The sequence below is a fragment of the Ciconia boyciana genome, chromosome 2, assembly GCF_034638445.1.
Source record: "Ciconia boyciana chromosome 2, ASM3463844v1, whole genome shotgun sequence".
In the NCBI taxonomy this organism is placed as follows: domain Eukaryota; kingdom Metazoa; phylum Chordata; class Aves; order Ciconiiformes; family Ciconiidae; genus Ciconia; species Ciconia boyciana.
Genome location: NC_132935.1, coordinates 161,393,652 through 161,411,530, shown reverse-complemented (window position 1 = coordinate 161,411,530; position 17,879 = coordinate 161,393,652). Strand labels below are relative to the sequence as shown.

Genomic DNA, 17,879 nt, shown 5'->3' with positions numbered 1-17,879 from the left:
AATGGCAGAGAAAGGGATGTTTTATGAGAAGCCATAGGCTCACGGTGCTATCTGATTCTGCCTCAACTGGGTCAAATTGACTTCACCCACAACTGAAGGCAGTAAATCTATTGACGCAGGAGGCTGGCAACAGACCTCATCACAGGTAAACTCCTGAGGCCAAAGGGAGCCTCATTGTAGTTGATGTTATATATGAAAAGCTCCATACAGAGTCAGTGCAGAATCAGGAGCAGAGTGGGCCAAGACATCTGCCAGTGCTGTACCTAGAACAGCCTGGCTTTAAGCATGATGGGTTTTTTAGCTTACATATAAGACTAGGGAGCTGTTGAGCTCTACTTTCCAGCTTGCTATAGAATTGGGCAAGTTACTTGTTATATTTTTGCTTTCCAAGCTTTAAATCAGAAATAATGATACTTCCAGGGCAACATGGGTATTATTAACTCAACCATTTCTCCTAAACATTTTGAAATTTGCAGAAGGAAAGAGATGGAGCAGGGCAGTGCATTAGGGTTATTATGTTCTGTTGGCTCTCTCACCAGGCTTTCTTTTGAGGAGAGTTTTAAAACAAATACTTGGATCAAATACCCCATCAATAAAAACCTGGATATCTTCCAAGAGTCTGCTTCTTTGGCAAGTTCAAATAAAGCAGGTCTCCCTGTGTTTAAGGTGTAAGTGAAAACTTGAGTGCACAGAAGGTTGACATTAGAGTGTACACTTGTCTGCTAAGAGCTACAATCTACAGAAGATAAACTGAATAGCATAGGGATAACAAGATGAGACTGGGGAATATCAGGATCTTGCATGTACCCGAGAATCAACAGTTTGATGATTGGTGATATTTCTACTTCAGATTCAGAGTAATAAGGGCATTGATATGACTTGGTTCACTAGGAACCCCTCCAAACCAGGGCCAGTGCAGGCAGGCAAGATGCTACAGAGGCACTTGAGTTTACATGGAATGAACAAAAACATGTTTTTCTCTAGACACAGAAAGTAAACCACTTGTGTCCATTCAAGATCTCACAATACTTTCCTTTAGAAAATGAATTTTGACTCCAAACCCTGTTCCACACATTGCGTTTTTTGGCAAAGTCCTCCCTATCAGGTATTCCAGATGAGGTAATTTTCTTGAATTCCTGCATAAATTTTCCTAGTACTACTAAGCACCAGTGAAACACCTACTGATCTCTGTCCCAGATCTACCTATATGTCAGTCATATACGGCAAAACATAACTTCTAAAGCACTTCAGAGCTTTTCATATGAGAAGGTTTGTATCAGTTATAGAGTTTACTCCACATACTCTGCACCCAGCCAAATAGCTAACTGCCAGAAGGTCAGTGGAGCGAGCGCTTGGTTTGGGCTACATGCTCCCTTCAAGATCAAGAACAAAGCCATCAGGGTGTGAGGGTCAAGACTGCCATGTTTTATACTTCAAGGATATCCTCCTCCTCTACAGCTCTGACACGTGGAAGGAGGAGCACAGCTGGATCCAAGATAAAGCAAGCTTGTGGTTAGGAGGTTATACTGTTGCTCGCAGTCTGGCTAGACTTGGCTTTAACCACCAAATCGACTGTGTATTTTTGGACTGGTGAGGAAATGAGACATTCATGACCTGATTCAGAAACTAAAGCTTTGGACAAAGTTTTAGATGAATCTGTTAATGAATTACCAGCAATAGCTGAGTTTATGTTTGACTGAATTTCTATCGTCAGCTTAATGAATACATATACTTGGAAACGACTTAACCAAGATGAACATTCGTATTTGCTCTGTTTTGAAGTTGTACATAAAATATACAAGTATGTTGCACCAGTCACAGTTGCTTTACATGTAATTTCCCAACAATAAAAAGTCAAGAGCAAGAAAATGTTAAGGCTATTGCCAGCACATATAATTAAATTTCCTTCCCAAAGTTATAACCTCCTGTGCAGCCCAACCAATGTGCCAGACCAAGAACTCCAGCTCCAGCCATCGGAGGTAAGTCCTGTCCCTCCATTGGTATCACAGATCCTTTTCTGAGCAGTTCTGTAAAATGACACACAGTCAGACTCATGGACAGCAGTGCTGACAAGCCTGAATAACAGAATATCCTAGAAAGGAAAATATGAACTTCTTAAGGCCTATTTTTAATTAATTACCAGATGGAAATGAACCTTTCTTGGAACTTCTGGAAGCTTCTCGGAAAAGTCAAGCTTTCCTCGGAACTGGCCTTGTGTGCAAATTGGGACAGATAAAAGAAGGGTTTTTTCTATTAAATGGACTGTGATAAATTCTGACACCATGCTCAGAAAAGAAAACAACACTAACTAAATCACCATGATGATTCCAACAAAAAAAAAATCTAGCCAAGTATATGTACTACACATAAAAAACCTCATATATTATGCAAACAGTTGGAATTTATGAATCCTCAGCCTCTGCACAAAGGCATACTCTATTTCAATGACTGTTATAAATCCATATAAAGTACAGGACTTAGCCTTATAACTGTCTCTTGATCTCATATAGTTACCAGGCCTCTGTTTAAACAAAATACGGTCTGTCAGAATTCTGTTTGGCCTTTTTGTATTTTGTCTCTACAAGGGGGATGTGAAAGAGAAAGGCTGAATGTATTTATTCTGGTCTGGGCACCTTGCCAATACTCACAGAGATATTTTAGGTTTTCTGGCTCACAGTGAGTTCAACCTCTTACCTGCCTCCCCATTTAGACTGCTGGAAGAAACCACAGCTACAGAATTACAGTTGTAACACAATCAGAATAGCAGAGAGGTGAATCATAGCGTTAGCCATATATTACCACTCTACTCTGGTTTCACTCTCCCATCTCCATCGCAGTCTCTTATATCAGGCATTTCACGCAGTCCTGTTAAATGTGGTAAGATTTGCAGTAAGCAGCGCTGTAGAAGTTGTCTGCAATGAGAGAACGCTCTCAGCAGAACACCCAGAAGAAACCTGGATGTTTGTCAAATTGAATTATTACAAAATTGAAAAAAAAATACTGATATTTTGGTATCTGTTGACAAGGTGTTTACCAGTACACCATACTTTGCTCATGTATAGTTTATACACTCACAAGCTTTAGGTGGTTCCTTCTCCCACCCCTCTAACCTGCAGAGAGCCATAACGAAATCTTAACATTTTCATCTTGTGCAGAAATAGTGCCTCCAGCTCCAACCCCACTGATGACAGCGGTTTCAGTGATGACAGGGAAAATATTCCTGCTAAGGCAAGTAACACCAGAATCACACCCAGCATATCTAGTGGTGAGCAGCTCATACAGCTGGAAATCTTCTTCCAGCAGGTTCAGCCACTCCCTGCTCTGTGCTGAACAGGTCACTTAAGCCAAAAAAAAAATTCTTTAAATCCCCTAAAATGCTAATTGTGAGTATCCTCCATAAAACAGCAGGAGCCTTGTGGCTCCCATTAGCATTAAGTATCCCACCAAATCCATCAAAATTTCTGAAAAACCTGATATTCATCCCTAAAGTTTGCCCACATCTCAGGGATGTAAACAAAACTAGAAATCCTTTCCATAAAGAGCCAACATGTAACTCTGTGAGACTGATTTTTGTGGTCTTTGTATTTTGTGATTGTGGTGGGTTTTAGAAACTGTATCTAGAGATAGCAGCTAGTGCTTTTGGCTAGGCGGATACTGCTAAGGGAATATTATTTGTGTGGAGGTTACAGTGGCTTTCAGAAATCACAGGATTACAAAAATAGGAACATGTAATAAAGAGAAATCTCCCGTGAAAAGTGGAAGACTGGGAAGAAGACCGAGAAACTAAGATCTTTTGGCAACATGCTCAAAATCAGTCTTAGTCAGCAAAGATGTTTAGGAGATCGCTGTGAACTGGAGTTCCCAGCCCAGTGCCAGGAAGTCGGATTTCTACACTACAATGATAAATATCTTCAGTGGTAACTGCTGGAAGGCCAAGCCTGCCTGTCAAAATAGAAGCACCACAATGGACTGTTGTGACGAATTTTATATGATGAACTTGATTTGCGCTCTGAGCCACGATCAGTCTTCAGGGCCGTTCTCATGATAACTTTCACAGCACTGAATTTACAAAATTTTAACTAAAAAGGGATAAATCTACCTCCTTGGATAAACCATCCTATCTTTCTGCATTCTCACTTTTCTGCAATGCTGTCACCAATCATATTTCTACCAGTAAATAGTTTTCCATCTTCCTTGACTCTGTTATCATTTTCCATTTAAAATACACTCTGGCATAATCAGACTGCTTTTCAAGATCAATCAGCCCTGGTAGGAACAAGCATCTGTCTTGGAGAAAAAGCAATTGCATTGGCATAATCAAGTTACTAATGATGGGTCCATTATATAATCAACAAATGGGTGTTTCTGCTGGCTATTCCCTTTCCTCTTGCCTCCATAATAGTTCTCGGTTCAGTTAGACATTTGCGATTCATTTAGTAAATGGACAAAGTAAGCATTTGGATTTTTACCAATTGTGTTGCATTGTGCTGATTACTAATTGCAGCTGTTGCATTTCACTGCAGAAATACCTACTTTGCAGCATAAGTATGATGATCTTTCAGGCACAGATGAACATGCAAGTGCCCTGTGTATCGCTTGTATTTTCTGTTTCCTTGATGTAAAGTCTTTTTATCTCCAGGGGGTGATGAATCCCAGCATGGGCTGGTAGCTCCCCTGCGTAGCTAAAGTTCCACTGTGTCATAAAGTGTAAATCCACTCATTTTACTTTATGAATCTCACTAACTTTACTAACTTCATTGTCAATTGCTCATAATTTTGTATAGCTCCCATCCTATAGGATAAATGTTCCATTTTCAGGCTCATCCTACCAAGTGGTCATCCCTTCATCACTGTCTTCACCTGATTTTTTCAGAGTTTAAGCAAAATATAGTGTAGATATTTCAGCACAACAGTTCTTGAGAGGAAGTTCTGTTTTTCATTATGAATAAAAAAACCCCAAATATGTCATTTTATTCTATTTTATTTATTCTATATAATTGATCTGCAAAGCACTTCAGCCTGCTTCGGGTTAAAGGACACAGTATGGAAGAGAGTCAGTTAGCTATTTAACTCCACTTCAGCAGAATATATTTTGAAATGCCACTAGCATGTTACATTAATAATTAATTCATTTAAATTTCCCATACCCAATATTTAGGCAATACCAAATAAGTAGAACCAAAAATTAACAGATAATTTCAAGCAAGCTCAGCAGTAAACTGCCACTACCTGTTACAATGCATGGTTGCTGAAGTCCACATCCCCAAATAGCCAAGAAAGCCCCTAGAGGTAAATAAATAAAAAAAGAAACCTTCTAAAATTATCTGGCAGGGGCAGGCTAAAGCAGAGGATTCCTGTTGTGGGAGTTCTCCTGTGCAACATGTACATTCCCAATGAGCAAGCCCAGGCATATTTGTTTTCACACAGTTGCTTCCACATCAAGACACATTTCCATTCCCCCCTCCCTCCTTCTGCTTTTGTATTCCATCGTCCACATCAACAATTAGTGGAAGTGCCTGGCTGTGCCTGTTCACATTGTTCCCAGACTTTTCTCTCCCCCAGTGAGCTCTGAAGACCATGCATTATTTGACATGACACGACTTGGAGGCCTTCTACAGCAACGGCCATATGCAGGGAAGCAGACAGAGACAAGGAAGAAGAAAGTTAGTCCTGGTTACAACTATCTGGGACAGCAGGACTCAAATTAATATGCGTTAATCTCTTAGCACAATACCCCAGGTGACTGGACTTTAAATTACTTAGTCTTGTAAACCAAAAAAACCCAAAGCCCACCAGAAATTAAAACAGCCTAAAGGTCAAGATACAAAGTCAGCTCGTTGTTCTATTTGTTTTTGTGACATTAAAACACAGGATATGAAATAAAAAATAATCTTAGTACAGCTAGGAACTAAATCCAGATGTTTTAACATCAGGCAGAAGCATATTCATAACGTGTTTTTTTCCTGAAATAATTAAATATCTACTGCATTTTCCATCACAGTTCATTTCTCTGCAACATGAGCACTTTGCCAGCTTGTACATACACACCAAATAATGTATTCAGTTTATAGTAAACAGCTGCACAGAGGGCAGCTTCCCTTCACACACACAGGCTCTGCACTTGTGTCCTTACATGTTTTTTAAATTAACCTAGTCAAGTGCACAGAACATTCAAGACCATAAAACATAATCAAAGGTACCTATTGCTCTCTGGAAATGAACTCTTAGAAATATCTGCTCTGAAAATGGATGTTTCCTTAGAGTATATACTTAATATTTCCTCTCATTTTGTTGCTAAAATCCAGAGAAATTAGATTTTACCGTTCCTCCAAGAGAAGGTGGTTCCCAGACATATGTCCCCAGATGTTCAGCCTGTGTGTTCCAACCCTCATCCATGAAAGTGCATATACTGATCCCTGCCATTGATATTACCAGCCTTCGCTTTTACGTGTGTGCCTCTTCCTCAGTTACTTAACCCAAATACAGTCAAGGCTAAAAGCTTGTTTTACAGCTGATATGTATAGAGAAATTTCAAAGACTAAGTTGGTTACCCCATCAGCTTCTGAGGAGCTCCCCTGTGTCCTCCCGTCTCTCTCCAGTGACCTCAACAAGCAGCAGCCCACAAAGCAATATTGACACTGACCTGCAGAGCTCCAAAAACCTTTAAACCCAAATACCTCTGCTTCATAAACATGCTAACAAAAAGTATATGCAGATTATGGCAGTGAAATATATTTTTCCTTTTAAGACATGTATATGTGAAAGTAAATTTGAAATAACTATCCACAGTGAGTATAAACACATTAAATGCCTACAGTAGTTCGGAAAACTTGAAAAGTTTATACAGGTAAAAAACATATAAATAAAAAATCCTTTCAAATTTTAAATGATTGCAGCCTTTTCTCAAGTTACATTGAAAAGTTGAAGGGAGCAAAAGGAATTTCTTTCTGAAGTCTTTATCATATGTAATACTTGGTCACTCTCAGTCAAACATAAGGTCGTACATAGACTTTATTGTGTGTCACAACGGATGGCGCCGCACTAAGTATCAGTATTAGTTTCAGTCTTTATCATCAAGAGAACAGCTGCTATTTATCTCTTCCCAAATTACTTCCTTGTATTACTTTCAATCTCTGTTCCATAAAAAACAAGCTTCTGACTTCGGGGTTTTTTGTTTTTTTTTTTCCATTTTAGCTATCAGGTACAAGAGAATGTTATTGGGAGTGGAAAAGTAGGAAAATCAGCTTCTGTTTTGTAATACAGGTCTAAATACCAGAGGGGGAAGAATGGCATCCTGAAAGCCTGAAGGATGTAAAGCTCGATTTTCAAATGTATTTAAGGACATCCTGATGCAAGTGGACTAGTAGGATCTTCAAATACTGCAATGTGCCTAATTCTTTTGAAAATCCCATCTCTCTGAACTACTAGGCTTCTTAGCACCTTTTTTTTTTTCTCAAGGATTAATCTTGTGAATGGCATTTCAAGTAAACTTGAGTCATCTGTTGTTCTTGGATTTTTGGATCTCAGATTATAGACAGATGGACATCAAAAGTGAATGAGTTACCAAGGCTTACCAAGTTACCACTCACTTGTTTTATCTGACAATGTACACCATGAAAACAAAACATGTTAGCTAACTAAGAAGACATTGTAAGGCAACATGTTTTATTCAGCATTGGGGTGGGATAGGAGGATGCACACAGTCTGTTAATGAAGCCAACTGGTGACCAGGAGCTTGCTTTGCCTTGGTCACTATTGGTTGAGGTCCATCAGGACAGCTGATGAATACTGGGTGAAAAACATTTTTGTCTGATGAAGTAATGGAGACCAGCCCACTACTGTACATGGTTAAGTAAAGCATGTTTCCTCTTTTACTGACTTCAGTGTTTTACAGCTGAAAATAAGAAGAGTTCATTTAACAGCAACTTTTGCATGCCAACTGATGATGCCTCCACAGGTCTGCCACAGTGAAAGGAGCCAGAACTCTAAGTACACAATACAGAAAAAAGAATTGAAGTAATTGCAGTTTTTGAATGACTGGTATTACTTTATAAAGAAAAATGCTGGCATGTACCCTCCTGCCTTTGCATAGCTTAGAGCGCGTACAATCATTCTCAAAAAAATAAAAAATATAAGGAAAATGTATAATTAATCGTCACCCAACTAAAAGAAGTCTATTAAATTGGTATTTACCTTTAACATCAACTAGCTAAATAAAAGGGCAAAGAGAACAGATGGATAACATCTTCTACCTCCCATTCATTTCAGGCTATAAATCTTACATTTATGAATAATGTTGGCTCAACTTTATGGACGGCAGAAGCTCTCCATTTTCCCATAAAAATGTAGAGTTGATCTAGCATTAGTGGAAGGAGTATCCAAGAAGAATGGTTGAGACCATGCTGGCGTTCTCTCTCCTGCACTAGCTGGCAGCAGTACTGGGGAATGCCCAGCTCCAGCAACTGGAAGGACAAGTCAGTGGAGTGCAGGAATGGAGACAGGATGCCTGCAAACTCTTTGGAGGGTGCTGTAGGTTGAACGTGGCTGGTAAAGCGCTGTTTTGGATGTTCCAAACCCCACCTGCTTGAGTTTATAGATGACTACATGCTAAACGGCTGTAGATGCCTTGCTTCAAGAACTCTACAGCTGATGTGCCACCAGCTATTCAGAAAAAAACAAGACTTAACATTTCACAACTTTCAACAACCACATGAACCACACGGAGGGCGTGATAATTAGGCACACTCATTGAAGTACCACTTTTGATGCTGGAAGTTAATATAGTCTCCTCTAATTTATCTAATATCCCCAATCCTTGGTCTTTCTGATCAGACTGCCAAAAGAGTCCTAACAGTGTTATTTTAGGACACAGCATGACGGTCTGTAGACATTAGACTGAAATCCTTTCACTTCACACATACTTTCAAAAAGCAAAAGGAAAAATACTTTCCATCATTGCTGACTTGGGTTGAGCTTGTACTTGGATCCTTATTGGACAAATACCATAGGAAGAAGGTTGGGCTTATGGTTAAGATAAGTGAACTAGGTCTCAAGACTTCATGAGTCCAACTGTCACACTCCTGTACAACATGGGGCAAGTTGCTTAAACTGCAACCCTCTACTTGAATATCAGTACTGCAGGGACAACGTCATTTCCTCTCACCTGCCTCCAGTCTATAACATCTATCAAGGCTTTACATTCTTCAGAGAGTTTGTCTTTACTAACGTATGTATCCCTATGCATGCATAGACATCTAGCTCAACAGCATTCAGTCATGGATGGAAAGAACATCCCATAAGATGTTTCAGTGTTTCATGTGGCACACTGATACTTTAAAAGTTTATTCTTTGTGGACCTCAAGCTTCAGCCATTCAGCAATGCAAAGCTTACATCAAGGACTCTCTTCTGCCCAACCTCAGGCAATACAGCAGATAGAGATTCAGACAGCTAGGTGATGATTTAGTGCTCCTATCCCTGAACTGTCTTTCCTCATGCCTCTTGGTTTAGATCACACTTCCAACACAGAAGCCATGATTAATACTCAGTAACAGCAAATCCCACTCTAATTAATTTATGCAAAAGGAATGACAACGCATGATGAAAACCACATTCCAGAACATGCAATGCTCTACTGAGAAGCTGGCAAACTCCCATACATATTGTGATAACACTGGCTAAGCACCTTTTATTCTCTCTTCCTTACTGTCCCTTTCTTCCACAAGCCTTGTTGGGACTATTGTGCCTCCAGTTTCAACTCCCATCTCAGAATGTGCTTTTCCCAGAAGTCTCTACACTACACGACCAAATCTAATTTCACTCCCCAGATGGACACTATGCTTTTGGGACAAGATCCAACCAACTGTGGAGTTAAATTCAATGTGCCTGTGTAGTGGCTGAACAATATTTAGTCTCAAGGAGCTTTCACTTGCTCGAATGCATTCCTTCAGAGCAACGAAGCTGTGCAGTCTCCATCCTTGGAGATACTCAAAATCTGATGGGACACAGTCCTGAGCAACCTGCTCTAGCTGACTGCAGGATCAGCAGGACGACTGGACTAGACAATCTCTAGAGGTCTCTTCCAACCTCAACTATTCCATGATTCTGTATAAACACCTGTTAGCAGTTACGCCTTTTAAAGGCCACATCACCCAAAGCAAGACAACACAGGCTTAGCAAACATATTAAATGCACAACTATTTAAAGACATAGAACACTCCTGAATCTGTGAAAACTTGTCAAAGATTATGGCTAGGTAGCAAAAATAGAGTCATTGTGATACACTTCAGGATTCTGTCCATAATTCCAGGTGTCTTTCCTGATTTCCATGTAGAGTCCATTCAAAATAAGTGGCATGCAGGTAACAACCCATTTCTTCCACTAGACAAGCTACAGGCAATACTAATGGCACCTGTTTAGTCCATCACATTCTTACAACTATACCTTTTCTATGGAGAGCTTGTCTTCACTGAAATGTTTCTTCATGCTTGGATTCAAATTTTACCCCTAATCTAGCTCACCAAGTATTGATTTCTCTAATTCCATGGAAAACATGTTTCCAAACTTTTCTAAAGGAATCAGCAGGCACGTAACTTTCACAAACCAGATCCGAACTTCAGTCATTCATAAAAGACCACTAGTAAGTCTACAACTGAGCAGGAAAATCCTGTGTTTTGTAGTGCTGTAAGCCAGCACTCTGACCACTCAGATAGCTTTTCTTTCTTCATCCTGCAGAAGCGGAGTACTTTCTTATTTTCATTGTTCCAGTAGCATTACTGACATGAAAAGATGACTGAAAATTGCACAATACTTATTGTGAATAAATGATGATAAAAACTTCATAACATGGCAGATAATGCTTATAACGCACACACTTCCTCCTAATGAAACTCCAGATCTATGGATGTGTTCTCCAGCAGCTTAAAAAAGGCATCTAGCTCTATCACCCTGATTGCAAAAATCTATTAAGTCTTCAGCCTGAGACATAGGCTCTGTTTTTGGAGCAGAAGGTCACAGGCACCCTTTGCAATAACGACCATAAGGTCTGAACAATCATGGTGTGTGATATAAATGACAACCATGAAACATATACTGCAATGCATTTGCTGTGCATCCCACTAAGTCACGCTTACACAATGCAATTTACTGTCATGCTAATTTATATGAAAATTTAAAGGACACTATATACCATTCTATGAATCCTCAATGTCAAAAACTGAAGTACCATGTTATGTTTTGGTTCTCTACCATGTACATAATGCTTTCATGCTTTAAAGATTTCATATGTAGTTATAGGCAAGCAATTTAAGAGAGACAGTATTACAGAAGCAAACACTGAACTGAAGCATTATATTCTAGTTTCTACAAGTACCTAAAGAATAAACACAAAAATCATTCTGCAGCAGAAATTCTCATATAAGTCACTGTTTCAACTCACTGCTAGTACCAGAAATAGTTCGGTAGTAGCATAGCACTACACCACCAAACCACCAATAATATTTTATATTTATTGATAGCATCTTATATTCATGTGTATACATAAGTTCTCCTTTCCAGGAGAAAAAACATACTCCATTCAAGATGCCTTCAAGCTGCTTTTTCTTTTTGTCTCTGAAGACATGCATAACTCTCCCTATTTGTTAGGCCACAACGCTTTCTCCAGTGTGTCTACAGTGCAAACAATAGTAGAAAATTGAGACAGCAGTCCTCTGCAACCAGATCAGGCCCTGAAAGCAGGCTAATTGTCAAAGCCTGATGATCAGTCTAGGGTAAGGTAGCCCACAAAGGGGCTATTTCTATGCCAGACGGACATATTCTGTCACATCTGTCTGCTACTGATGTCTTCCTTGATGCTTCATTTCTCTTGTAACCAACTCTGCTCTTTCATTATTCCCTATGCATGGGATACCTTTTGATATAAATTCAGCTCTTCTTCAAAGGGATGAGAATTATATGCGGTACTTCACTCAACATGAATGTCCATAATTTGGTCTACCAACAGCCATGCTGACACAGTTTTGGCTCCTTTCTACTCCCATTAGCCCTGCCAAGTCAGCACACAGGCACACCAACCTACTTCCATGACTGTTCATACATCACCAACAAAATGATTGTTGAATCCTGTCTTCAGGGTCAAATTCTGCTTTTGGTCACATCTGAGCAGCTCCCTTGAATGCAACATGGCGCCCAGGTGAAATTGGGCATAAGTTGAACCTTGCAGGTCTGTGAACAGGCACTAGACCCTCCCAGGTGGAGATCCCTACTTTCCACTTCACTCCTGATCCCTCTAGGAGCATGACATTTTCTTCTGTTTCAGTAATTCCCAACACAAGCACGGTGTAAGTAACCTTCCCTGAGGCCAAAAGTCTCACCATCCACATTTCTGTGAGGTTCCGTCCACATTCATGACTTATTCCTCCAAGGAAATTCACATTCCTCTGAGCCCACAGTCCTCACAGGCTCACAGGTATAAATAAAGGAGGTAGGATGAGACCATTTAGGAGCAGAATCTCCTACCAGAAAAAGTGATGTTTTAAAGAAGCAGTATTTTTCAATAAGCTGATGATCAGTTTGTGTTATGCTTTAAAACCAAAAAGACTAAGAGCTTCCTTAATTACAGTGGCAGCTATTATGACTGCAAACATGAAACCTTTCTTTTTTCCTTCAGATAGATTCAAAGTGCAATCTCAACACTCCTGAGCAAATACCTCTTGCCCTTTCAGATCCTTAATATATCAGCCCTTTAGGGAGGAATCCAAATTTAAACTTCAAGGCCACAGAGGCTCAGGACAACTCAGCATCTGCCCTATGAGAGCAAGGGGGAGGACAGTTGCAGATTTAATTTTAGGGAAACATTTCTCTCTCCTCTGTCTCCCTCTCCCCCCACCTCCTTTTCCCAAGAAAACAAACATTTTTTTCATTCCCAGATCACACTGGAAGCTGATTCCCTCATCTCCTTTGAAAGAATTGACCAGCTTATTCCTCATCTGCAGTTTCCTAAAGTGATCCCTAGACTGAAGTGCTGTTCTTATCAGCCCACCCAGCAATTACTGGGAGAAAAGAAGCACCCTGCAAAAACTGTGACAGAACAAAATCATTTCACAGTGATTTATTAGGCATGCAGCCATTAATGACTTTGCAAGTGTGGAAAGCAAGATGGAGGGGCAGAGCCCGAGCCAACACTAGCTGTCAGAACATCATTGTCATCTATCAGGTTAGAAATATTTAAGCCATCTGATGTTTCAGCCTGGCATCCCAACATAACAACAGGCCTGGAAACAGCAATAAATTTGCACATTGAAGAGTCTGTTCAAAATCGCAGAGGTTGACAAAGAAATGGGAGAAAGTATGCAGAGATGTTTGTATGTGTGACATTGACATTGAAAATAAAGGATCATGATCTCCAAGAGCATCCTTCTAGTGCATCAACTCTGCTGTCAGGGCTGAAGTACCAGAGGCAACAGCCACTTCACTGAACTGAAATATGTTTTTCTATTCATTTGCAGATGTTATTTTTGTCCTTATTGTGAGAAAATTTCTTTGTTCTTTTGAATAAAAAGTCACCTTGTGATGTGTTTGGGAAAAATCCAAGGAAGTGCCAAAGTTCTGCAATTTCCACCTGCTGGGAGCAGCAGGTGCTTGGCACTTGCCATGGTGAAGCTCTTGAGACAGGTTCTGCCCTCAGTTGCACAAGTGTAAATACAACATAACTTTGCTGGCACTGACTGAATTATCCCAGATGAAATTCAAAGTAAGCAAGAGCAAAATCTCTCCATTTTTTTGCAGCAACACAGGATTACAATGGTAACATTAACATTAGAACAGATCAATTTTGCAAGATGACAAAAGAACATACTGATCTCACTGCTGTGAGCTCCTACTCAGCAGACAATTGCGTCCCATCTTAGAACAGAGGTTTTAAAATGTTCAAAGCAATGTGCAAGCATTAACTTCTAATGGCTTCAAAAGGAATTTTATAATGCTAATGTCTTCATATTACAGATGTGATGCATCTAGAGAGCAAAGGTTTCTATTTGAATCTGTAGCAGCTTTCAAAGATATTTGGACCAGAAATTTCCATTTAGGCATCTCTAATTTCAAGACTTCAGAAACTGTTGCTGGGAAAGATGGAGGCTGATATGACCTCTACTTTACGAAGGCTCCTGCAATTATATTATGGTCCATCTAAATGACTAGTTTGTTAGTCAGTTGTATATTTGCAAAGAAAACAACAAACCAACAAAACAAAAAGTTGTTCTATCAGTCCAGCAATTTAGCAAATACTTCCTTGCCATGCTAACAGAATACAGTGGCCCCCACTTTACTCTTGGCTACTGAACGACAGGTTGAGAGCAGCTAGGAAACCCAGCTGGCAGGAATTTAGTGGTCTACCACTATTCCCAGAAGCAAGGGTTGGGCACCACCCACTTGTGCCGAAGGAGACTGAGCACAGAAAGAAGGTGAAAATAGAGTGTTTCCAGACTTTTTGGATCATGACTTGTTCTCGCTTGAGAACGATGTACCTGAGAAATGCCCTGGAGTGTTGCAAAACACAAAACCAGCTTTCTTAAATTGATCCATTTTTTCCCACTGTCACAGGCAAACCCAAAAAATAAAAATATGTGGGAGAGGGAAGAAAAGCATACAACTTTCTTTTCAGACATGCCTATTGTTCCACAATCCTCTAACCTAATTGTAGCGTATTTCACATTATTCGCCTTTTTTTTTGCATAATATTTGTCATTATTTTTTCCGTCAGCATTTCTACATGACTAATAAATATGTTTTAGGATAGCCTGCATCACAACAGTACCTTTCTGTCCCACTGCTTTCTCTTTCAGAATTGACTCCTCTCTCCCCTCCTACTCAGACCTTGTTAGTCCTTCTCTTGTTCCTAATTTGAAGATCTCAATGAGCAAGAATTACATGTCTCAGCAATAAACATGATCTCACAGCAAAACAAAGAAGAGGATGAACAAAATAAAAATTACTGTCTGGTGAAAGCTCCCTTGACAACTACAGCTACACTGACAGGCGCCACTGAAATAATAGGAATGATGCTTCAAAACAACAGCCAAGAAAACGTTATGAAAGAGAAAAAAAAACAGTCTAAATGGATCTTTTCAAATGCAGATTCCACTGTCAAATGAGGAGAATGAGAAAAATGTTCTTTCTTACAGCACAGTCATATTTAAACTCTGCCAGATAACAGAAGACCACCAAAAATGTGAGTATAACCTGAAAGATCCTGGGCCCAAGAGTCCATTTCAGGAATGCTAGAATGATGCAGAATGGAACAGCAGGATCATATTTTGGGGATGGAGAGGAGGGATGAAAGGTGTTATCTCATTACCAAATCTTGAATTGCTTCCAACTGGGTGAACAATAAAACTCATGTCGACTTCTGTGCAGTATCAGGCATTTGCAGGCTTGCATCTGAGTAACTACCACTACCTAGGTGACAAACTGCATATCAAAGAAGCCAAGAGATTAACGAACATGAAAAATTATGGCCCACTACTACTGATGTTCCATCCAAGACAGAACTAAGGCAACACTCATGAAGAAAGGCTGTCCATGGACTTAGAGAGGCAATTAGAAAAAAGCATTAGCCCTCCTCCATCAATAATGCCTAAGTGCGAACAAGTTACTTAGGCGCTTTTTCCACCTTAGCTTCACAACCATAAAATGGGGAAAATTGCTGTAAGTACTGGTGTGGTCAGAGCTATCTGGTGGTCAGAAGGTATTTCAAGAGCACCAGATGGATCCTCTAAAATCCTGCAGCAACCGCAGCATCTCCCAAACTACCTATGGCTCTTCAGCAGGCAGAAAATGCAGCTTCTTGGAGCAGAGGTGGAGATCCAGCTGCACAGAAGTTCCTGGCTAGACTGAGTCGGGGCGGGGGGCTATGGAAAGAGATGGCAGAGACAATGCAGCAGGCAGGGTGGAAAGGAATAAGGTGCACAGGGTGACTGGCGCTTTGGTGTGGTACACTTTATTTTCTTGGTATTTTACATCCCTGTTGTGAAGTACTACTGGTAATGGGGCAAAGATTATTGCCTAAAAACTCCAGTCACAAATGCGTAGGCAACACCCATGTTAGCAGAAACAGACCCTTTTCTCCTCGTACTGAATGCACTCAGAGCTCCAGAAGTTTGGCTTAGGCTCCTGGGCTTGCATTCCTCTCTAGAGAAAAATGAAGTCTGCAGAAGAGCCCTGTATTTCTCCTCCATTTTATTCCACACACTCAAGACACCTAATAAATTTGCTTTGACTTCTTATTCTTCCCTAAAACAAAGGAAAAACTTAGAACCAGAAATATCTTTTTGCTCCCTGGTAGCCTGGCAGAGACATGTGTAGGACTGTTTTCCACTTTTATATAATAAGATTAAAAAAAAAACAAAACAAAAAACTACAATAAAACCCCAAACAAACAGATTGCACAGAAAAAGATACGGGGACTCTGCCATTTCTTGCCAGAAGCACTGAAACCAAAAGCACATCGTGGCTGAGAATAAAAAACTAAATAGTTACATAGATAACAAGAACATCCTAACAGTAAAGAAAAACAATAATCAAAGTTTTGAAAGGCATGTAAACTCTGAAGACAGAGCCAGCCAGACTTTTAGTACTCACTGAGAATAGAGAGAAACTTGTGGTCTGAGGTTATTCTGTATCTATATACTAGAGTTTCTTGCATGTTTCTTTATAGTGTGAATATACAAAACAAAACAGAGTCAGTGAACAGACTGCATGGCTCATTAGTCTGCTCCACCATGGCCGTACAACTGTCTCTCTTCGGTTTATTGCTCTTTCGGCAATAAACAGATTGCTTGTGTCCAAATCTGAGCGAGCTCCGAGTTCCCCAGCCCTGGGAAATTCAGATGTGGATTAGTGGAGAGAGGGAAGAGTCAGGTTAAACGCTCTGATTCAGCCACAAGGCACGGACAGTTCCCAGAGCCAAACCTGGGGATGTCGAGACCAGCATTTGGGGGTGAACAGACCTTTCGCTAACCCGTACTGCAAGTCTGCGTGTGAACTGGATGAGCCGTACCGAACCAAACCCACAGCCCAGGGCAGGGGAGCAGTGCTGCAGCCAGAGTTATCCTCGCTCCTCCGTGCCACGGACACTGCACCCTGCGCTCCCAGCACTGCACGGGGGGCAGAGACCAGGGGAGCCCCCCATGCTCCAACCCACCCCAGATGTGGAGGACTTGCCTCTTGCAGGGGCTGTACCCCCCAGCCCAGCATCCCCCAAACTCCAGACCTCAGCGGCAGGAAACACCTCTCCCTGCCTTTCGCTGCGCTACATGACAGAGAAAAACATGCCCCAGCGCCCAAGGCGCGGCAGCTGCCGAAGGGGAGGAAGAGCAAGGAGCCACTTACGGGGATGTGCACTCGCAACATGAGTTTCTTCTGGCTGGAGCTTTTCCTGCTGCTGCTGCTGGAGGCATCTTTCTTCTTGTCCATGGCAGTGCTTCCCATCCCTTCACCCAGGCGTGGTGCTGGGCGATAGATCTGGAGAAGGAGGCTCCTCTTCCACCTCTCCCCACCGTCCCACCGGCCGCAGTTACTCCAGGCTTCTTATTTTCTTTTTTCTTCTCTTTTCTTTTCTTTTTTTTTTTTTTTTTAATGGCCTTAGGAAGGGGGGGGGGGGAGGATGGGAGAAGCAGAGGGAAGGGGAGGAGTTTCTCCAGCTCCGGCCTTTAATCCCAGCAGCGAGGTGTCAGGGGAGACCTTCTCAAGAGGATGAGATGTCCTTACAAACGCTGCTTGCTTTCTCACTCTTCCGCCCTTTCAAAAATATCCGGAGCATCCTGGGGGGGTGAGAAAGTTTCCTTCCCCTCGCCCAGCCCGGTGCACTCTCCCCGACAGAGAGAGA

General features: G+C 41.0%; 1 protein-coding gene across 1 annotated transcript in view; it reads right to left on the bottom strand.

The window, feature by feature from the left end:
* The window catches only part of PRKAG2 (protein kinase AMP-activated non-catalytic subunit gamma 2), a 230,124-nt gene extending 212,573 nt beyond the window's left edge, over positions 1-17,551 (bottom strand). Inside the window, exon 1 of the mRNA XM_072854749.1 lies at positions 17,384-17,551. Within this exon, the coding sequence (XP_072710850.1) occupies positions 17,384-17,482 (99 nt within the window). The 5' untranslated portion in view covers positions 17,483-17,551. The remainder of the gene's footprint in view (positions 1-17,383) is intronic.
* Positions 17,552-17,879: the final 328 nt, after the last annotated feature.